We start from the raw sequence: 23,142 nt of genomic DNA, 5'->3' as shown, positions 1-23,142 counted from the left end.
ATGTTTTGTAACCTCCCCATGCTGAAACTGAAGCTCCCTTGACAGCAGATTGTATAACATGCCAGGCAGCTCTCCATGGAGACACACACACACACACACACGGCCCCACCCTACCACCTCAGGGCATGTGTACACACCACCCTCTGCAGCACAAACACCATCCACACGGCACCAGGGAGTGTCCTCTGCACAGAGCACAAAGCGTCCCATGCACTGCCCACACCCACAGAAGCAAGCAGTGCAGTACCCTGTGGAGCTCATGACCTCAAGGACCATGCACCACCTCACCTAGATAGCAGGTTCTTTACCTCTGCCCTTTGAGAACAGTGGGATGTAGCCTTAAACTGTAGGACAGCAAACGAGGCTGAAAAGAGCTCTGCTGGGGTCCATGTGAATGGAGCACCATCCCCATCACTGACGGGTTCCCCATGGGAAGCAGGACGGGGAGCCATGAGCCACACTGGCAGGAATAAATAGCATGCATTTGTTCCCCCCTCCAGATCTCAGTGCACTTTACTTACACATGCAGCTAAACTAGAGCAACATTCAGAGATGAGGAAACTGAGGCAGAGAGAGTCAGTAGCTTGCACACCACAAATCAGTAGCAGAGTTAGAAGCAGAACCCAGGACTCCTGAGTCACAGGACCCAGCTCCAATCAGCTAACACTCTCCTCCCTGAGCTGGGAACTGAACCCAGGAATCTTAGCTCTCGCCGCCCTGCTCCAACAATGACACCACACCCCCTGGCCCGAGTTGGAAAGAGACGCCAGCAGTCCTAATTCAAAGCACCCTGCTCCCACTACTAGACCCAGCTCCCTCCCTGAGCTGGGAATAAAGCCCATTTCTCCTGACTCACAGTTTCAAGTTCTAACCACAAGACCATGATGCCACCTCTGGGATTCAGCCCAGCAGCTAGGGAGGAAAGTGGGAGGACAAGGAAGGTTAGAGAGGACACAGAAGTCTCCCCACGACCCTCCTTAGCCCTTCCACTGGTCCCAGCAACAGGCTGCATGGGGAGAAGAGGAAGTATTGTGTCGAGCTGCAGAGAGCCATACAAACATTGCAGCATGAGCTGCTGATATGCGTTGCAATACTAATGTAGCATTTATAGAGCACTCTGTAGCCATTATCTAATTAATCCTCCCTACACGCCTCTTAGAGAAGACAAACCTCTGCACTTCAATAGCATCTAAAAAGGCTTTACAAACATTCATTTACTGCACCCCTGTGAGGTCAGTATCATTACCTGGGAATGGGGAAACTGAGCGATGTGATTTGGTAGACCTGGGAACAGAAACCATAAATCCTGACTCGTAGCCCCACCCCTGCTCTAACCACTAGACAACACACTCTCTCAAAGGTGGGAACAGAACCCAGGAGTCCTGGCTCCCAACCCCTTGCTCTTTGCTGACCAACTTATGCTTTACAATGCTTTAAGTATGTTGTTGCATCTATTAACTGGTGATGCTCCATGCGAGATTGTCCCCGGAGCATAGGCAGAGAAAGAAGGACCAACTGAGCTCAGAAGACCCCCTCCTGGGCTCCCAGAGCTCAGCCCCACAGCATGAACTGCCAGAGAGCTGACATGCATGAATAACCCAAGTCCTGAGAGCATGAGGCGTCAGTCAGCTGGCCAGGAGCCATGGGGCTGGGGGGATTGGAGGAAAGGAGCTGGAGAAAGCATTTTGTTGAAGCAGGAAGTTGTACACATGATTCACCCAGGCCCCCATTATCCTAGGCCAGCTCTCTGTGCACAGACGCAGCATTGATACCACTGGTTCACTTCTGTAGCATCTCTGGTCCCAAAGGACCCTACTGGCACTGAGCAGCTCCACAGTGACTGGATTCACCCCCACTGGCACGGAGAGAGGCAGATTCCAACTCCCTGTGCCAGCGAGTCCGTATGCCCCACCCAGGTATTCACTCACGGGCGAAGGCTGCTGGCGTTTCCCAGAGGTGGGTGGTTACACTAGGGAAGAGCAGCTCCAGAGTGTGCTGTGAGCGCCAGAAGGGCCCTGCCGACAGAAACTCCCCAGGAGATGTACTTCACTGAGGGGCCCTGCCACACTCCCCCCCACCTCCAGAGCTACCTGTTCTGGGACTGTACCAGCTGCCAGTGGCACCCTCTGGCAGAGGAGGGGCTGCAGCACCTGGGCCTGCCACAACCCCACAGCCCCCAAGCTGCCTTGCTCCCCCAGGCCCAGTGTGGACATGGGTGAAGCTTCAGAAACCACGTGACAGAAGCCAGAGAAACAGAGCGGCAAATGTAACTCCATGTCTGCAGCAGCTAGTGAAATGCAGCCACCCCTAGGGCGTGAGGTAGCAGTTGTCTAACCGCTCACATGGGCAAAAGGTGGTCCCCCAAGCTGGGGAACCGAGTGAGAGAGGCTGACAGCAATACCCGCAGGTCCGTCCCTTCACTCACATTCAGTCTGGGACATTCTGCCCTGGTGAGATTCCTGCCATGCCCTGCAATCACAAGGCGATCAAAGTTCTGTTCCAGTTGCTTTTGTCACACGGGGGGGGGGGGGGGAGGCCGCCTCTGCCAGGGGAGGAAAGCACTGTATATCTCTGACCTGCTTGTCGTCTGCAGCGAGCGCTTACGCAGCTGGCGCCTAGCCGGCTTGGCACAGACCTGCAGCCTGTGCTCAACCGTCTCTGCACAGTGCCAGAGCCTGGGAGGCGATCGCACTGGCATAAGCATCAGCCAGCCCCATTCAGCAGGGACAGCCCGTAGCATTGCCTCCTATTCTTGGCCTCCACAGAGCCCCCTTGTCCAATAGAGTTAAAAGGAGGCGGTGGGGGGTGGAAGGGAGGAATCTCACATGAGCGTGTGGGGGGCTCTTCTGGGGGAACTAGGCAGGGCAAAGCTGGGCTGGATCCCCTGTGCCATGGGTGGAATGGGTTTGGGGGAGAATGGGTTAGCGGGACCCCTGTGGCTGCCTAAACAGGAGCATACTGCAGTAACCCCAGGGTCTCAGCAGAAGCCAGAGTAAGGAGGACAGTTCTCTGGACTGAGCTGTTGGGGATGGGGTGGGGGGGGGGGAGCTTGCAGAGCTGCCCAGAATCTGTGAGTAGACTCCTGGCCTTCTCTTGCTTGCCCCACCCAGCACTGTCCCTGCCTGGCTCTTGGTTCAAAACACCCTGCTGTCCATCCTATCCTGCTTGCTGGGCTCTCACTCAGCCCCTGATTCCATTACCATGGGGCTGAGGGTGTCTCTCCTTTCCCATTGCTTGCCCAGTGCACGGTGTTTACACTGGCTGTAATCCTGGAGGCTGAGCCCCGTTTATTGGCAGGACAGGTCTATACCAGGCCGGTGCCGAGCATCCTTCCCCCACACCTCTGGGGGCAAAAGCGGAGTTTGGTCACCATGGCCCAGGCCAGCCTTAACTCTCACTCTGCTCAAACTGCCCAATGTTGACAGCTGCAGGAGTGTCTTTGTATTGGGGGCACTTATCCCCTGGGAAATCCAGCCAGTTTATTACATAGAAATGCCCAGAGACCGGAGACAGCCTGCTGGGAGAGCAGATAGACCACCAAAGAGCCAGCAGATGGTAGCAGTTTTCCTCTGGGCTGGATCTGAACCATCAGCCTAAAAGCAAAAGGCTCTTTAGCCCACCCCCAATCTTCCAGCCCACATAGTCCTACCTCCTTTTAAGTTGCAATGCTATTAACATCTCCAGTAATCACCTGTGGTGGTGCTGGGCTGATCCATTTAGGGAGCTCCATGCATGACCCTTATTCAGTTTCCACCTCCATCATATCCCAGCTGGTGGGACGTGGCACTCCGTAACAAATAGGCCGCAGTTTCGAAGGATTATGGAGCAGAGCTCAGAGCTCAGTGGCTCCACAATATGGACCTAAGCCAAGGACAGGGTCTTCAAGAAGCGAGACAGATTGAGAGACCCTAGATCCATTGACTAAAGGGATCTGGCTCTGGAATTTGAAGCAGGCAGAAAGCAACCCGAAGGGCTCCTTGGATGTTCTTCTCTGAATTCTGGAGCTGGATTTCTTGATCCATTGGTTTGGGAGTCTCTGTATTGTTCCTTCCAAAAGTCCTTTGATTAAGTCTCTCTCCAAGTGTGCTCTGTGGTGGTGAGCTATGGGGAAAGAGCTGTTACAGGGAAAGCTACGAGAAGGCAGAGGAGAAAGAGAGAGGGGACTCCCTCATACCTAAGGGCCATCCAGCCTCAGATATCTTCTGGCAGAGACAGGAGAGGAGGAATTTGGGGAGCTCTGCTCCCCAAACTCCAGCCACCAGCAGAGAAGAAGGGAGACTGCAGCCTCCGAGGGCTCCGTACCAGAAGAGAACTCTTCCAGTTACTCATCTGAAATAATGAGGGGACGCATGAGCAAATTACTCTGAGCTCCTCCCTGCCTCTGTGGGCTCCAGCCAAGGTAGCGTCTGCACTGTGTGTGTCTGGCCTCTTTGCCAACCTGAGGCAGGTATCCCCAGTTACTCATTCTCCTCTGCTCCAAGAAAGCTCCTTTTGTTCCCAGCACTGGCCTCCCAGCTTAGTGTCGAGGTGTAGGCTCCTGACGAGAGAGTCAGGCTGGGCCAGATCTCAACCTTTCGGATGCCACACCCTGGTGTGGGGAAAGCAGAACCAAAGAGCCTAGCAATCAGCAATGTCCAGCTCCAGAAGCCTCAGAACTGGGGGAAAGGGCACCATATGGCCCAGGAGCTATAGGGCCCCGAAGGGAAGAGGGAAGGACTGGAATACAGGGGTCACTGCAGGTTAGAACGGAGGGGCACTGGCAGAATGGTCGGGGAGGCCAGGACTAGAATGACTGGGGGAGTTGAAAGGTAGGACTAAAGGGCACTGGCAGAATGGGATGGGCAAACAACAATGGGAACCAGGGGATAGGGAAGCTTTCACCGCACTTGTAAGACCCTCACTTTCATCAGCACAAAAATTCTTCCTTTTCAATGCTTATGCCCCCCCTCTCCTTCAATATATAGGAAACAGACAGGAGACTGGATCTTGTAATCACAACCACAGGATTTATTTCTAAAACTCCCTTCCCTAGAAATCTGTTGGTGGGGATGGGTTAGAACTTGAGTTCATTACCCTACCCCCAGCTACTTCTCTGCCAGCTGAATTCAAATGCCCCAGAATTTCTCAATTTCTCTTGCTCTTTTCCCACAGCAGCTTTTTGGAGCTGCCTGAGGTTAGAACTTCCAAGCACATTCATGCTGATTTGCTCCCAGATTCCCCAAATGGTTTGCAATCAATTGTTCCTTTCAAGATCTTTGATTACTTTGCATGACCAAGAGACAGGCCCCACCCACAACGTTCATACAATCATGGGGCTGGAAAGGACCTCCAGAGACGAAGTAGCCCAGTCCTTTGTGCTGAGGCTGGACCAAGTAAACCCAGCCCATCCCTGACAGGTGTGTAACAACCTGTTCTTAGAAACCTCCAGCTCTGGATCTCAGCAGCATCCCTGCCACCCCATTCCTCCCTCCCTGCACAGTTTAGGGTGAGGGGGAATCCAGAATTTGGAGCTGTCCTATTATAAAGATAGAGCAAATTTACAAACTGCACACCTGGGTTTAGATTTGGGGGGGGGGGGCAGAGCGGGGAAGGGGATATGGTGTGGAATTCAGAAGGAGCTCATTCTCCACTAATAAAGAATCTTCCCCTAACTGAAACTCCAGCAAATGGGGTGTGCCCAAACATGCTGTGGTATGGCCCCCCATTCCAACCCCCCCCATCCCAATCTCTAGAAAGCTGGGCAAAACCTGGGATGATTTAACCCACTATCCTGAAGAACTAGGGTGAAGTTAAATGGGACCTGGAAAGGAACCCCCATGCTACATTTCATTTTGCAACCTCAAAACCCAACCAGTAGGGCTTTCAAACCCCATACCTACCCTTGGTTTAGCCTGATCTTTATCTGTATCCCACTAAACCAAGATCCTGCCCCTTGCTCCCATCTTTCCATGCAGTTCCTTTCCTGCAAAACACACATACACACACCCTACCTATCTTTTAAGTTGGGTAGAGTGCCTCTTCCTTACAAGAAAAGACCTGGAGTTTGCAGAAACTTAGCATCTCACCAAACAATTGGGATGGAAAGAAAGCTTGCGATTTTAAAGGAGACTCTGGCAGCTTGGGATTTTTAATCAAGAGCATGAGGCAGTTATGAAGTGTGTCTTAGGGAAGCATTATCTCCCCCAGTGCCAAGGAGAGTGTGGTGAGGACTGACGGACGCGTGGGAGTAAAGAAGAGGAAACATTGTAGCCAGTCTAATGCATGAAATGTTTTCTTGGACTTTTTTGCCTGGGGGGGGGGTACATTCACACATACACACAGTACACCCCATACACACTATGTATCCAGGCACACTCAAACGGACATGCCTCTATAAATACACAGCAAGAGCCTGTCTTTTTATGCTGTCTTTGTAAAGCGCCTACCACAGTCCTGTCCTGTATGTGCTACCATGAAACAAACAAACAACAACATATGCATACCTGCACACACAGAGACATTATGTACACACAAACATGCATACATACTCACTCAGGCATACATATATACAAATACACATGTCCACTCACACAGGAAGAGATTGATGCAGGCAGAGACACGTGCACATAACATATACAAGCCCCATATTTCATAAACACATATTTTCTCACTTTCTCTCAGATACAGTTTATACTCATAAGCACTGACATATACATGAACTTTGACAAATATTCATACAGGCACCATGAACATATGCTCATATTTGTGGCTAATTATAATAGGTAATAATGATAAATATCTTGCGTTTCTCGAGGCCCTTTCTCCCCACAGGAAGCCATAGTCCTTTGGTACTCTATACAGAGGGCGCCAAGGAAATGCAGCCACTTCTGGGTTGGAGGGCAGCAGCAACAGCATCTTCTCTAACCGCTGGGAATCTGGGACACCGGCTCAAACCTCAACGCTTAAGGAAAGTATCGTGGGGACTTGAATATCCAGGCCGAGCAGACAAAGCCATAGTTGTCTGATCCACACACACGAAAGTGCCCGGAACTCAGTGTATTTGCAAGGAAATGATGCTGGACTTGCTGGGAGAGTTACTGTTAGCCTTATGTAGAGCCTAGGTGTTTCCTTACCTCTCCCCCAAACACACACATACGTGTTATATAAACACGACAGCCAAACAGTTACACCTGCCACCCATCCACTCGCCTCACACAGCTCCTTTCCACCTCCTCTATGTGCAGTCACCTCTGGAGGTAATTGCAGCAGTGGGTGCTTGTCTTGAGGTGCAGGGGAGGCCTTTGGCGGATGGCACTCTGGTGCGGGGGGGGGGGAAGCGGGAAGAGGGTGAGGGGAAGACATGGCCGTGGGCTAAGCGGCGTGATTAACATCAGGCCACAGGCTGCCTCCTTAAAGCTCAGCAGCTGCTGTGTGGTCTGGCCTTGTGTGTGAGGAGCAGCATTATTATTAACCCTTCCTGAATCTAGCCGGGCTGAGCTAGGTGCCAGAGCACTGGCGAAGCTCTGTGGGGAAGAAGAGGAGGAAGGTGGGTTCTGGGCCTAGCATGGGGCCATGGAGCATATAAACCTGGTCTATATGAAAGGGGGAGAGAGCAAGAGGGGAGAGAGCAAGAGGGGAACTAACTCCAGTACCATAGCAACCACCAGTGCCAGAGCCACCCCCTTAGCAATTTCCTCAAAATGGACACACGTTCCCTAGCAATGCACCCAAAGGACATAGGGATCCAGTAGTGATGTCCCAAATGAACATGTACCCCATAGCGACATACCCAACAGGGACACACACACACACACACACCCTACCAGCATGCCCAACAGCGGGGTACAGGCCCTCTAGCAAAGCATGCATAAACCATGCCCCTTAAACAGGAGAACACACATTCCCTAGGTACAGCCTCAACACTTCATTATATCTTTGGGAAAGAGGAGACACAGGAGAGTGGAAAAAGACGTCATGGTATGAAATAACCTTCATAGCTCTTCACAGGTCCATGCATGTGTGTACGCGTCCGTCAGACACCAGGGCAATGACTGGGATCTTTATAAATATGTCAGACTGGACTTCCCCTTTTCCTTGGCCACATACTACCCATTGAGACTGTAAATTCTCGGGGACAGAGACCCGTCTTCTTTTGTGGCCACAGAGCGTCCTAGAGCCTCACGAGCGCTAAGTACGTAAATAAATAATATGGGAGAGTTCATGCATGTGCCCGACATTTGCATGCAGGACTATGGCAGAGTGCTGCGTGCCCATATGATGGAAGCGTATGTACCAAACTGTGCAAGTCTTCGTCTGTGGGTCACCTTCTGTGGACATGTCAGAGTATATGTCCAGATGTATCTATCCATGCATGTGGGCACCTGTGTGTGTCTGCGTCGGTGTCAGTGTGGGTGCCAGGAAGGGCATGCCCTGGCATGCATGTGTGGGTGGGTGTTTGCTGGTTGGGTAGCGTGCATGCCCAGGGGCTATGTCGGAGACTGCTTGAAGTTGGGAACTCAACAAATCCAATAAAAAGTCAAAACAGAGACAGCTAGCGCCTACATTTGGACTTGGGCCCATCGCAGCCTGGCTGCCCTACCTCCCAGCATGCTGAGCTGCCCCAGAACCTCCCTGGAGAAGGGTTAAACAAATACAGTGACTCAATCCCAACAGAAAAGGAAGGAAAAAATCACCAGCCCCATGCCAAGAAAACAAAGACAAGACTCTGATGGTCATGGCCCCTCTGCCTAGACCTTTCATGACTGAGCAAAGCGTTGGAGCCAGATAATCTTTGATTCCTTCCCTCACCAACTTTCCTGCCACCCCACACTCTCCCCCAAGCCTGCACTCACCAGATCATCAACAGCCCCCCATCAACCCACGCACTCGGAGATGCTGGAGAACACATTGCAGGAGGAGCTCCTGGTCTCTGACCACTCAATGATGGGGAAGGCAATCAGACTCTCAGGCACTTGGGCACTGTCACGGAATCCCCGGGCAATGCTCTGGAACAGTTCCCCACAAAGCCAGTCAGGACTTTGGGGAGCCTCCTCTCCCTTGGAGCAGACTTGTTCAGGGCAAGATGCTCACATGTCTTCACCTCCTGGGTCTCTCCTTGGAGCATTCAGCATGCTCTGCCCCTCCGTGCACTTCCCACAGCGAGCCCGCCCCAATGAGGTCCTGGGGAAGCCACAGGGTCCTGCACCCCCACTTTGCAGTCAGACGTGACTCTCAGCCAGCCAGTAAAACAAAGGTTTATTCGATGACAGGAACAGGCTCTAAAACAGAGCTTGTAGGTACCACAAACCGGACCCTTCGGCCAGGTCCATTCTGGGGAGCAGTGAGCCAGACCCCCACGTCTGCACTTCACTCCTCATCCCCAGCCAGCCCCAGACTCAAACGCCCCCCAGCCCCTCCTCTCTGCTCAGCCCCTTTCCTGGGCCAGGAGGTCACCAGATCCCTTTGTCTCCAACACCTTCAGTTGGCACCTTTGCAGAGGAGGGGCCCAGGCCATAAGCTGCTAGGAGACAGAGTGCCAGGCATTTAGGTGCACTGACCCTTTGCTCTGTAGCAATCACACACCGTTATTCTACCACCTAGATACTTAAGAACTGCATAGGGGACACTGAGGCACCAACACAGTATTCAGAGAAAACATTAAGAACATTCCCAGTTTGCCACATCCACACATTTGGTGAGGACAAGCCACAGCTCAACAACTATATGCAGACAGGCTGCCCTTTCAGCCCCATGGTGTGGCCCTTGTTGAGCTGCCGCAAGGATCATTCTTCTGCACAGATGGAGCCCCAGCAAAAGGTAGGGCCAGAGACCAGGGAGAGGATCAGGCATTGGCTTGAGGCATCAATGCTTCCTTCTTTGGCATGCGAGATGGTGAGGGGAAGGCTTTCTCCCCCTCAGCTCTCCCCAGGGCAGCTGCAGCTTGTTGGCAGTCACATAACTCCAGGAAGTTTGGTTCTCCCAGAAAGGTGGGGTGAGGGTGGGGTTGGTACAGGGCTCAGAACAGCCAGGGCCAATTCCCAGGGCTCTGCTGGGTTTGCAGCTGTGACAAAACCAGGAGGGGAAGGGAAATTAGGTCTAGATAGCTGTAAAATGATTACCCTGGTGAAGCCAAAAGAGCATCAGGAGCCTGGTTAATAAATCGAGTTTATTACAGTACTGCCTAAGAACCAGCCAAGAATGGGGCCCCACTGTGCCAGGCACTGTGCAAACACGGACCAGCAGACAGTCCCTGCCCTGAAGAGCTTACAAACCAACGGACAGGACGGACACAGGGTGGGGGAAGGACACACATGCAGAGCGAACAATGTGATGGCAGCAAATGACCACAATTCCAGGGGATGGTGGGAGTGAGTTAGGAGGAGATCAGCTAAATGGAAAGGGAAAGGAAGGGGGGACAGGGGAGGAGAGGGGAGAAGGCAGGATGGGGAGCAGACATGGAGTGAGGCTGAAATGGAGAGGGTTGCTGCAAACAGCCTGTATGCACAAAGCTAAAACTGCAGCAAGTTCTCTGAATGTCTAGAGGTCCCAGCCTGGGCTGCTTCTGCTCCACTCCTAGCAGCTGGAGCCTTTCGCTGGCTCCTCTCTGCAGTTTTCTTACCAAGAAACATAGCTGAGGTGGAAGAGGCCCCTTTGGGTCCTAGATTCCCCATTCACTCACTGGGCACTGGGGTCTGTCTCAGCATAATGGGGCCAAGGGCCTGGGGTAAGCAGAGAAAAGCCAACCCGCTACTCTGAACCAATCAGCGGCAACTACTTCTGAATGACAGATAGTCAAGCCCCAGCTCTGTCCCTTCCACCTCCTGCACCTAACGTGGATTCGGCGGCAGCTCTGCAGGTGATCTACCAGTCCTGCACCTTCGGTATACCCACCACGGAATTACCGCCGAAGCCATGGGACCGGCGGACCTCCTGCAGAGATGCCGCCCTCATGACGACCAGCAGGCCGCCCCCCGCGGCTTGCCGCTCCAGGCATGCACTTGCTGCGCTGGTGCCTGGAGCTGCCCCTGCTTCCACCGGCCCAAAGATGCCTCCACCCCCAAGCTGGAGGAGCCGATTCAGAACAACGCTGGATCTGATCAGGAACTAAAGAGCTGGGCCCTGCCTGGGCGGGGATTTGTTGTGAACAGCCTTGCACTAGGCCTGAGTTCTGCCAGGCCGCTGGCAGTTACTGAATATCAGGGAGCCAGCGGAAAGCTTTTGCCCTTATAGGTTGGACAGCTTTTAAGAGGTAGAGATAGGTCAACTCAAATCCCTCCCTGGGCTAAGCAGGTCCAGCCTCTACAGCAGTCACGGGGTGCTGTGCCTCTTGCTCCAGGGCTGAATTTGGCCAATACAAAAGAGTGGAGAGAGAGTGCAGTGAGTGGGTCAGAGGCAATCCGACTGGCAGCCCCCCAGCGACAGCTATTTTAGCTACTTTGGGACAGGGTCCGAACAGAGCGATGGCAGCTGCCCAGGTGTGGGTTCTGCCTGCTTTGGTGCATTGTTGTTGTTTTTTTAAAAGGTGAGCTAAGGACCTTTAATACCAAACTGTATAAACAAAAGCCAAAGAAATGTAACACTCCCCCCAGTCCCAAGACAGCAACTCTTGAATTAGAAACCTCGGTGACTTCCCCTGCTTAACCCCCTTGGCACCAAAGCATGGGTGCCCTGTGCAGAGTTGGGCCTCGCATGCTTCACTACAATGGTGAGGGATGAGCTAGAAGTACAGGCTGGCATTGCCCAGCAGGAAACACCCTCCTGGCATGGCTGAGGGACTCCAGGGCAGCTAACCAGCTCGGGCTCAGATGGAGCTTTGCAGCTGACAGGGGAGCAGACAGTAGGGAGAGAAGAGGGACGAGGTGCCAGAGAGGGAAAGGGAAGATCCAGCCCTAGCCCCAGTGCCTATCTATGGCAGGAGGGGCCCTGAAGTTTCTAATGCAAAAGGCTTGTTCCTTATTACAACATGCTCATTAGAGATGGCTGGGAAGGATGAAGTAGCCACTGAGCCTGGCCCGACCTGAACCGACCCACCACATCCCCCCTCCTGAAAGCACTGGCAGAGCAGCATCACCCCTTTTCCTTCTCCCTCCTCCGGGATGGATTCACTCCCCTCACATCCCAGACTTGGCTCTGCAGAGGAGAGGCGCACGCCTGTCCCCCTACAGTGCAACACAGGCCAGCTCTTTCGAGACAGACCTAACAAACTATATCCCAGCAGCAGATTAAATCTCTCCCTGCCTCTCTATTTCCTCCCCATGCAAAATGGCAACAAGATTCTGCCCCCCTCACTGCAAGCATGTCCAGATCACTTATCACAGCAGCCCCTTGTCTGGGGCACTCTCGCTCACAGCTCCTTTATTTTCTCCCTCTATATGATTCCCCCACCCCTTTCCCTTCCTTTTCATTAATTTCTCTGAACACCCAAGCCCTGTAAGTGGATCCCTGCTGGAAAGCCAAACACACACACACACACACACACACACACAAATTGAAAATCAGCCCAGCATGAACCTACCTGAGGCTATGAAGGTGATGGAGAGGAAGGGTAGGGGGAAGAGGAAAAGAGACCTTCCTTCCCCTTCTCCCTCTGAGCACCAGCTGAGATGGACAAGAAAGCTATTGCTAATCTGCACCCGGTGCTTGAAAACGTCAAACCTTCAGGAGTCTGAAAGCTGCAGCGGAGCGGAGGGCATGAGAGGACATCCACTCCCACACGAGTAGCTTTCTGGGAATTAGGGACACAGCCCAACTGCTCTGGCAGCTTCACTCCCCTTCAGTTCTGGCTGGCAGTACGGCTCACTCGTCCTGGACAGCTGCTGAATGGGAGTTACACACGCGCGAACTCCCACTGCTGGGGCTGGCGGGGGTGGGCGGCGCGGCGGGAAATGTAGGGTGGTGAAAGGAGGATGGCATGGGGGCAAATGGGCAAGGCTGATATCTAGCATCAAAGCAGTGCACTGCCAGCTTTATTGCATTAGTCTTCCCAGCAATGATCCCCCTTTTACAGATGGGGAAATCGGCATGGGGGAGATGAAGGGACAAGCCAAAGGTCACACAGCAAATCTGTGGCAGAAGTAGGAATAGAAAGAACCCAGGGGTCCTGACTCCCCACCTCCCCTACCTTAAGCAAGAGGCTTCATTCCCTTGCAAAACTGAAGATAATCAGGGAGTCCTGTTACCCAGTGCCACTATGCTAACTAAGGCATCGCACTGCCTCTCACAGCTGAGAATAGAAACCAGAAGGCCTGTGCCCAGTGCCCACCCTTCCCCGCTCTAACCAATAGTTCATGCTCCCCTCCAAGAGCCAAGAAGGGGCTCCCAGTCCCCTGTTCATGCCTCATGACCATGCTACCTCTCTGTAGGGAGATATCTATTTTTTTTACTCCTCTTCTCTGCCCTTTCCCTATAAGGCTGGCCAAGAGCATGCAAGTTTCAAGAGACATTCAGTCACTGATCAGTGCAAGAACTGAGAAAACATATAGTGAATGGGTCTGAGAAGAGAGGGGCAGTTTGGGGGTATAGTAAGTGTAATTTTTTTTCATAGTACTAAGAAGTCACAAGAACCCTGCTAGAATCAGGTGTTCAGTAGCCTCTTAAAGGGATGAGCCTGCTTAAAGGCATAATGCCTCTTAAAGGGATGAGTCCAATCAGAGACCTTGTATCTCTTAAAGGGATGAGCCTGGGAAAAAGCAGAGAACCCCTTAAAATAAGACAAAAGGTAGAGAGGCCTACAGGATGAGCAGACAGCCTCACTGCAGCAGGCACATGTGCCAGAAGACTCTGCCTGCATCAAGGCTGCCTTTAACACCCTCTGCTGCCTCAGCAACAGCGTCCCTCCATCGTCAGTTTCTTGTTAGACCTTGGGTTCCCAAAAGCAGGCGCTGAGCATTGGCTGGGCACTTGGGGATGGGGCAGACTTGCACCCTTCACATTCCAGACTTGGCTCTGCAAAGGAGGTGCGCATGCATGTCCCCCTGCATCGCAACCCAAAGCAGCTCCCTGGGACTGGACCTAACAAACGACACCTCAGCAGCTGATTATCTTGTGATTAAATCTCTCCCTGCTTCTCTCTTTCTTCCCCATGCAAAACGGCAAGGAGAATCTACCCCCCCCCACCCCGAGCTCTACTACCCCACCTGCTCCTCTGCAGTGTGTTCGTCACCGTGGTATCTGGGTGAGATTCCAAAGCACAGGCTCCCTTCATGTGCATCCACAGGGACTGCAACCTCAAGCTGCGTGTGGCGGGCACGGGGCCCTATAGGGCAGGGCGAGTGCCTACTGCAGGACATATGCTAGGGACACACAGGATCCTCTATCTCCTTCCTTTCCCTGGTTCCCTACCACCAGGCAGATACCCACCCCCACTCTGAGTCACCCTATTAGGTGTCTCCGGGAGCATTCTCTGGCACATCCTACTCTTCAGGGGTTTCTTAAAGTAAGTCGTGGGTGGCATGGAACTGAGCCATAGAACCCCAAGCCTGTGGTGGAGAGCGCCAGCCGAGAGTCCTGTCAGAGAGGAAAAGGAGACACCAAGAACGGAGGGAGGGGTTGGGGGGTGGAATATGACCTGCAGCATCTCATCAGCATTGTGATGCACCCAGGATGCTCTGAAAGGTGCCACGCAGGTGAGATTCCAGGCACCCTTCAACCAAGCCCCAGGACAGCGAGGTGAGAAAGTGAGTGGCAAAGAAAGGCCCTATCCTGCTTCTCCTGAAATTTTGTGCTCTCCCTGTGTGCGTGTACGCCCCCTGCCCAGTGTGGACTCCTACTTATGGAGATAAGTGGCATTAACTGGGTTCAAATACCTTGATGCAATTAAAAGCTCCCCCTGGGGACTGAGGGCTTAGAAAGCCAGCCCAGGCCATGGGTATAGCTCTATCAACCACGAGTTCTGCGCTGTTTCCCTTGCTGGAGGTTGCCAGTCCACTGGGAAATCAATGGCAGCTATCCAATGGCTGTTGTCTGCCTTGCCCTGATCCCACTAACTGGGAAAGGGAGTCGGGAGACACATCTGTGATGCAGTAGGGACTGTCTGTGTGGGGAGTGGGAGAGCAGGGGAGGACTTTAGGGGATGGACGATGCCAGGGCCTGTAACCTGAGCTAGGTAAGGGAGGGGAAAGGTCAACACCTTTGCCCGGGAAGGGAACAAAGGAAGGGAGTGGCAGGAGGGAAGCAGTTGGAGTTTGGGTTTGGGGCTGTGTGGGTGGAATTCAGGGTATCCTAGCTGGGATCCAAGCACCCTGAAAGCCCAGAAGGACTCGGTGGAGGGGTCCTGACTGTGCCTGCAAGCTCTGCTGTAACCTGTGTTCCTGTTGTCCAATAAACCTTCTGTTTTACTGGCTGGCCGAGAGTCACTGTGGGTCCCAGGAAGAGGGGTGCAGGGCCGGACTCCCCCACCCTCCATGACAACATCTTGCTCCCTCCCAGCTACAGCCTTCCTCCACCAAGCACTTCCCCATTCCTTCATCTCCAGGCTTGCCAGTCAGCCCCACACCCTGCCCAGGCTAGAGAAAGATGCTGAAGGCATACAGGATAGCAGCAACTGGTGCATCGTGGGGCACTGGACCAAGCAGCATTCGCCCCAGTGGGGCTCTCATGCCAGCAATCCCCATGCATGCAGACAGTGCACCAGAGACGAGCTTAGTGACAGCATAATGAGCCTTACTTGAAGCTAACCTAATCCTTATGTTGGGGTGACTAACCATACACCATGGGGCACGTGTGTGTGTGTGGATGCAGGGTGTGGTACACAGGCAGGCACCATGGTGCTTAGCACGGCGCATCTCTCTAGTGTAGACCAAGGCTTTCTAGAGGCACTGTCCTCCAGCCAAGATCCTATCCTGCCTCACTCCAGTGACCATCTAGGTTGCAATTACAAATCCTCAGGGCATAAATGTGGGAAAATTCAGTATCCCAGCCAGTTCCTGCCTTTCTCCATGAAAAAAACAACTGCCAGCATCCAAGGCTGCATGGGCCCAATTGCTAGAGAGCAGAGAACAGCTGCTGTTTTCTCTGGCTTCATCTCCCTGCTGTGGGAGTGAAGCTCTCTGCTCTGGGGATTCGCCCCACAAACCCTGATCCTATCATATGGCCCAGAAGCAACCTGGGCTCTGAAGGGCACTGAGACCAATCACCCAACAACAGGGCAGGTCTCACCGGTTTGAATGCAGAAGAGGTTCCCAGAACCAGGCAGCAGGGCATCCTCTCATCTCCAATGGGGTTGATCACAGCGAGTAGGACCAGTCAGGAGTTTCCCGTGGGGATGTTTTCCCACTGGGAAATGTGGATTTGTGGAAAATGAAGCATTTCACAGGAAAGGGCGTCAATGTCAACACAGGGCCACCCAGAGGATTCAGGGGGCCTGGGGCAAAGCAATTTCGGAGGCCCCTTCCATAAAAAAAAAAGTTGCAATACTATAGAATACTATATTCTTGTGGGGGACCTTTTGGGGCCTGGGGCAAATTGCCCCATTCCCCCCCCCCCCCCACGGGTGGCCTTGTCTCAACATTTCGTACAAGGAAAATGCAACCGAGCATTCCCATGGAAGTCGACCAGGGTCATTTCAGAATGGTTTTTTGCTTCTATTTTTGACGGAAGTTCATTATCTAAATATAACAGCAAACTTTTAAAAAGTCAACATTGGAATGACATTTTGATTCACCCAAAACAAATGGGGTGGAGGGGGCGGGCGGATTTTGGTTTTGCAGGATATTTTTTTTTTTAATTTTCATTCCATTTCAAAATGAAAAAGAAAAACGGAAAAAGCCAGTTCCCGCCCTGCTTAGAGCACCAGGTTACAGGTTCAAATCCAGCCCAGGGCAAAATATGATTTTGGCAGCCCCTCTGTGTAATGAGTTGCTGGGTCTCAATTCATGTCCCAGGGGGATGGGACACCCCTGGGAAGCAACATCCTGTATTTATTGGAGTGGCAGCAGCAAGACAAGCTTCTCCCATGTGCTGCACCCTGCCCTAAGGGACTCCCATTGGGGGTGCAGGGGAGAGAACCCACACCATGGCTTATTCCTTCCTTGGCCTCTTAGTTTAGACAGTCAACAAGGGGACCAATTAGCGCCCGTTTGTAGTGAAAGGATGGCTGGGAAGTAGATCAGAACAGCTTCTAGCACAGGCAAGCTCTGAGCTTGTACTAATTGCCTGCCTGTTGCGTGTGTTCAGACTCTAAGGTTGTCACTCCCACCTCCCCACCCTTTGGCATCAGCTGAAACCAATTATCAGCTGTTTTGTACCCAGGTTCCAATGCAGGCGAATGGCAACGTCACAGTCTCATGCCAACATGCCACTGGTCTCTGCACTATGATGCCTTGTAGCGAGCATGAGGCCAGCTTCCAGTATTAGAGAGAGAAATTCAGAGCACAGGAGGCATCCCGTGGGGAATGGGCTGGGTTCCAAGCCTTGATGGGCTGAGCTAGTGGAGCTAAAGGGACAGATAAGAACTCAGCGCTGTCCCTCTGGAGCAGCGGAATCTCAAACAAAAACTCAACAGGCAAGAAAGCAGAAGGAGCTGGGGTCAGACACCTGTGGATTGAAATACCCTACCATGGAGGCCTGCGGATCCACCCACATACACCTGCATCCCACCGAAAAGGGTTAATAGAAACTGGGAGAGGGACCCCAGGACTCCTGATCTGGCACACTTGGACTGTTTGAAAGCATCAAGGGGTATCTACAGGCAGAAGAATTTCCCAGCTATTGCCTGTCTGGCTAATTTCTGAAATGATTTTCTGCAGGTGTCTGGTTTCTTTGTTCTATTTCATGCAATTGTTTAATCAGCCTGGTTTTGCTGTGTACAGTTTTGAGTTGGGCACACTGACAATAAGCGTATGAACTATCTCAGATCCATGTTTGCAAGAACAACCCAGGAATCTCAGCAGTTAGACTTAGATACTACGCTTAGGGAGTACAGTAAGGAGCACCACAGAAAAACCTAAAATAGAAAGAGAGACGGACAGAAGGAGGAGCACCTATAGCAAAAGAGAGCGTGTAGGATGATTAGACAGACAGACACAGGCAAATGGTTCAGAAATCTTTTCTCCCCAAGGATTCATTATTACCCTGTGCTGTGTGGAACCCCTCCTGCTGCCCATGGAGCCCATTCAGATCCATGTGCCCTAGTCTCTGCTGTACCTAGTTCTCCAGGTGGGGAGAGGGTTAAACACCAATAATCAACCAAAACTCCAAGGTGCCCAACTCCCTCTGCATTTATATTTCCCGTAGCAGTGGGACACAGGTCAGCTCCACCCTTGGATTCAAGAAGCTCCCCCAGAGCATGGGGGTGCTCAGGGCTAGCTGTTGTTTGGGGTTTATCTCTAGGTTCTCTCTTGGGGCTATTTTCCCTCTAGCAGCCAATTAACACAAGTTCTGGATTTCTTCCAGAGTCCCCCCCACCCCCACAGGCTGGAGCAGCCCGATCAGACCAGACCCAGAGGCCCCTCGTAGGCAATAGAAAAACCCTGTCAGAAACAGAAACAACACCCCCAGGCCCCATGTCTAGCCGAGGTCAGAATGACAAACAGTGCCAAAACTCACGTCCAAAGGGGAACAGCCAGGGCTTTCACTGCAGCAGCTGAGGCTTCCTGCACTCACTCCGAGCCTCTCTGCCATAGGAGCATGTTGAGGGAGATGGGTGCTGCCAGGGAGCCTTGGGTCCCATCTGCCCTCAGCCAGTCACCCCTCCTCACTTTTCCCCGTGACACCCAGTCTAGACGTTGTCACCTAGAGAGCATTAGGAAAAAGGGCAAATGAGCTGCCTGCACCCAGGTGTGCTGGAAAGCAGTGGTTAGAGCAGGGGATTGGGAGTTGGGACTCCTGGGTTCCATTCCTGGCTCTAGGAGAAGCGTGTTCTAGGGCATGGATCCTCAGCCAGGAGGGCCATGACTCTGGAGAGGGAGGGATGGTAAATAGGTGTCAAGGGTTTGGGACCACCATGATTACCCCTGCCATATTGCTAGATGGAAGTAAGGTCCTGGAGCCAAAGGTTGAGAATCACGACTTCAGTGGTTAGAGCAGGGGTACTGGCTTCTGTTCCCAGTCCTACTACTGGAGTGGTGTCTAGAGGTTAGATCACATGGCCTGAGTTCTATTTTCGGCTCTGTCACTCAGGCACTAGGGCAAGTTACTTCCCCTGTCAGTGCCTCAGTTTCTCCTTTTCATCACGAGGACCCACTGCATGGGGAGTTTGGAGGCTTAACGTTTGCAAAGTGCTTAGACATATGCAGTGGAGTGAATGCTGTTGAAATTCAAAGGATTCAATATTATTATGAATTAATGCTGCCAGCAGAGACAGATCCCTCCCCACTTCTATACCAGGTGAGCTTTTTATAGATGGACTTTTTTGTTTTTAATAAACTAAACCCTTCAGTTTGCTCCAATCCCAGTCTGTCTGGGACCCAGCAGGATCCATGTACCCTTCAGAACACAGACAGCTGGCTACCCCCATCCATCTCCTATACCTCATGAACCTAAGGGGAACCCCATTACAATCCCTGAAGACTATTACTTTTAGTACTTATTGGTACAGTCCTGATGCTGCCCTGGCTGGCACATTCTGGAGGGCATGTTTCTGGTTAAAAAAAAGGTGGTGTTTGGGGATGTGAGTCCCCAGAGACGGGAGAAAAGGGGCTAGGAAATAGAAAAGGAATGTAGGTTCCCCTTAAAATGTGGAATAAGGACTCCTTTAACAACCCCCACATCTTCCAACATCCCCTTGCCACCTGTCACTCCACTGTTCCAAGCACATCCTTTTCCCAGTTCTAAAATCCCCCCCCCCCAAAAAAAAACCTACCTGACCTCACCTCTGACAAACCCCAGCCAGCCTCCTCTCTGCCCCCTCAGCCTAATCATCTCCCACATCTAGGGTGACCAGATGTCCTGATTTTATAGGGACAGTCTCGATTTGAGTCTTTTTCTTATATGGGCTCCAATTACCCCCCACCCCCATCCAGATTTTCCACACTTGCTGTCTCGTCACCCTAGGTAAGCAACTGGCAGGCTCTGGGCCATGTCCTTCTGAGAAACCAGCACCTGGCATGCATCTGGCCTGGGAGCTTGGACTTGTTAGCGGGCCAGAAGTAAGTTTTTTGGGGAATGGGAGTTGTAGCTCTCTCGCCCTTCTTCCCTACCCCCTACACCCCCAGTTGGTCCAGCCAGAGCAGAGGGAACAGTGAAAGGAGCTAAGTTCTTACACCTACCTGAATGGAAGGTATTCCCAGATCCTGGAGAGGGGACTTCTATCCCCTGCCACCTGGACCCCTCTGGGCTCAGGAAATCTCAGAGCAGCTGGAGATTGGGTTTCTCATTGTGTCTCCTTGCCCTCCTTGTTGGTAGCATAGCCTGGGAGCCAGCTGAAGGCTCTGCGAGCTGCCAACAAAGAGGCTGCATTTAAACAACAGACATAATTATGCTTTTGATACTGTCTGCTAAAAATACAGCCCTGTGCAGCGCTGTGAGCCATGTGTGTGCAGGCTCACATGGCCTCTGAATGGCAGCAGCTGACTCAGGCAGGGGGAAGGGGGGCCTGTGGAGAAAGGAGGAGGGAAAGGCAGACGGAGGTGAGGGAGGGAGAGAAAGGGAGAGACAGCAGGCATAGTTGGACACACACAGAGTGAGGGAATCCAAGCCAGGCTTCAGTGCCAGTGTCAGATGGGGACAGGGCTCCCGTCGGCTAGGGCTTGTGGAGCGTGTGCCAGTCTCGGGTGGTGGTGCGGGGGGCTCCCTCAGGCTGAATCAGGGCCAGTCACAGGGAGGCAGGGGCTCCCTCAGTATATGGGCTCGTATCAAGCAGTGCCCCATCCATCTGGGCTGGTGAGAGGAATCACAAAGGCATTTGGCTTGCATCCCTCCCCTCTCCACCCCCGCTCTACCCTTTTGGGCATCACAAGAGACTTAGACCTTCCTGCAAATGCCCCCAGCAGGGTGCAGAGATCTGGGGCCGCTGCTAAGGACCAGTGCACTCCTAGGCTGCATGGTGAGAGCCAAGGGATGGGCAAGGTGCTGGAGCTGCCAGCCCCAGCAGGATCGGAGAGAGCCGTGCAGGCAACAGGAAACCAGCCTCCATAATTCCCCTTCCCAACAGGAGTGAGTATTCAGCAGCTCTCTCTCAACTCCTGCTCTGGGCATCCAGAAAGAGAGAGGGAGGAGATGGATTAGGGATGGGGGTCACTTATGTAGGGTCCTAGGAGGCAGATTGGAGGAGGGTTCTATCAGTGGGAGGAAGGGGAACAGTCAGGGATCAGAAAGAGGAGTGGGGAAAAGGGGGAGAGATGGGATGTTGGGGATTGCTAAGTATACAGCTGTTTGCAGTTCTCTGGGGAACAAGAGCTCCAGAGTACAGCTCCAAGGAGCTCCCCAGCCTCCATCCATCTCCCACTTCCCTGCTCCTAGCACTGGATTCCAGTCCTGTCCCTAACCCAGGGACCTAACTGACAGAGCACAGCCATTCAGAGGCAGAAAATTCCTAACACCTGAGGCAGGAAGGAAACCGATCACTGGACTGAAACTGCCCCTTTGTCTGAGGTTTCACTCGTACATGGGGAGAGGAAGAGGCAGCCTCCAGTACACCTGTTGCCTCGTTCCTCCTCTTAACTCAAACATAAAGCAGTTCCTCTGCCCACATGGGGCTACATCCCTCCAAAAATCTTCCCTTGCCTCAATGTTGGCAAAAAAAACCCAACACCTCTTTAACTCCCCTACTTCAAAACCCATCACTCTCCTCTGAGCACACCTGACTGCTGATTTGCAATCACTTGACCCATTCCTAGCTGAGTCTGATAATTGAACAGGACTAGTTTGCCCCTGGCCCTTAAAGGGGCAGGCTACACTGTTAGACCTCCCTCAAGTCATTCTCTCCCATTGCACCCTGTCCCCACAAGCAAGCACACAGGCAAGCTAGTGGGTTTGCCACACATCCTGGGTCAGGTGTGGGTTCTGTTCTATCCAAAATGGGGCTGGGTCAGGCACAAATCATCTTTTAATAGACCTAATAGCCCCCATCACCCAACCCCTGCTAGATGATTCTGGGTTGGGCCCCGATTTAATGGTAAAGACCTGGAGGGGTGAGGAAAGGGGCTGTGTGCAGCATCGGAAAGGTTAATGCAGACAGAGTGTCCAGGTATCAGCCAGCCAGAGCAAGTGGGGTCCCACCTGGGCTGGCCCAAGCTGACAGCTTGGACAGGAAGGGAGCTGGCTACACCCTTTGCTGAGCCCACCGAGTGGTTAGCAAGGAAGGGTCTGTCTGGACCCTTATAGGGAGCTGGGGGGCCAAATGCAGCAGCCATTTACAGCCATATACAGACCCATCTCTCCCTCAGGGGTTCAAGGCCTGTTCCCTCCGTTCCTATCCACAGGCTGGCAGTGCAAGTAGCAGGGCTGCCAGCTTAACTCCTTGAATGTTGCCAGCCATTCCCAGTTTCTACACTTAGAGCACACCAGGTATAACTTGGGAGAGCACCTCTACTGTGCCAGGGGCAGGCTGGCAGAACAGTAGACGGCGGCTGTCAGGGGCAGGGCCCACCTCTCACTCTGTGCATGGTTAAAAGCACAAAGATACAGGTATGAATAGTCACCTGCTGCCTGGAGTAAGCTCCAGCAGCTCGACTGACAGCAGCTCAGAGGTACCAGCAGCAACAGTGTTAAGGGAGATGTATGCCAAATGCTGGCTGGGAAAGGCACCAGACAGTCCTGGCTGGTAACTTCCTTTGGACCCATGGCCAGGACCTCCCCAAGGACTAAGAGTCCAACAGAGATTTGGTCTTTGCAGCCTGTTAATGAATAAACAACCTATCTTATCTCCCTCCTCCAGTTATTGACCTCTAGCGTCAAGTAGGGGCTGGTGCCAGCCCGAGTGCATTGAGATTGGCTGACCTGGAATGTGGCTGCCTGGCAAGCTGGAGGTGAATGTTCATGCCCAGGAAAGCGGGTTCACGTGGAGTCCAATCTGAGCAATGGCCGGCTCCACTTAGGGCTAGTTTAGCCCAGTTTAAGAGAATCAATCACCTGTTCAGAGACCCCCTTGGGAAGCAGGGTCTTTGTCTGTTAGTGGCTGGCAAGGCCCCTGTATCCAGGGAGGCAGGCATGAGCATGGCCTGGCCTCACCTGTTGGGAGATGCCATGGTCTTTATAAAGAGTGACTTTGCTGAGATGTAGGGAAGG

General features: G+C 52.7%; 1 protein-coding gene across 1 annotated transcript in view; it reads right to left on the bottom strand.

The window, feature by feature from the left end:
- The window catches only part of HR (HR lysine demethylase and nuclear receptor corepressor), a 53,381-nt gene extending 32,747 nt beyond the window's left edge, over nucleotides 1-20,634 (bottom strand). Inside the window, 2 exon segments of the mRNA XM_030552107.1 lie at nucleotides 18,523-18,708; nucleotides 20,184-20,634. Coding sequence (XP_030407967.1) covers nucleotides 18,523-18,597 — 75 coding nt within the window. The 5' untranslated portion in view covers nucleotides 18,598-18,708; nucleotides 20,184-20,634.
- Between the last annotated feature and the right edge of the window lie 2,508 nt (nucleotides 20,635-23,142).

The sequence above is a fragment of the Gopherus evgoodei genome, chromosome 2, assembly GCF_007399415.2.
Source record: "Gopherus evgoodei ecotype Sinaloan lineage chromosome 2, rGopEvg1_v1.p, whole genome shotgun sequence".
Lineage (NCBI taxonomy): Eukaryota > Metazoa > Chordata > Testudines > Testudinidae > Gopherus > Gopherus evgoodei.
This window is presented reverse-complemented; position numbering and strand designations above follow the sequence as displayed.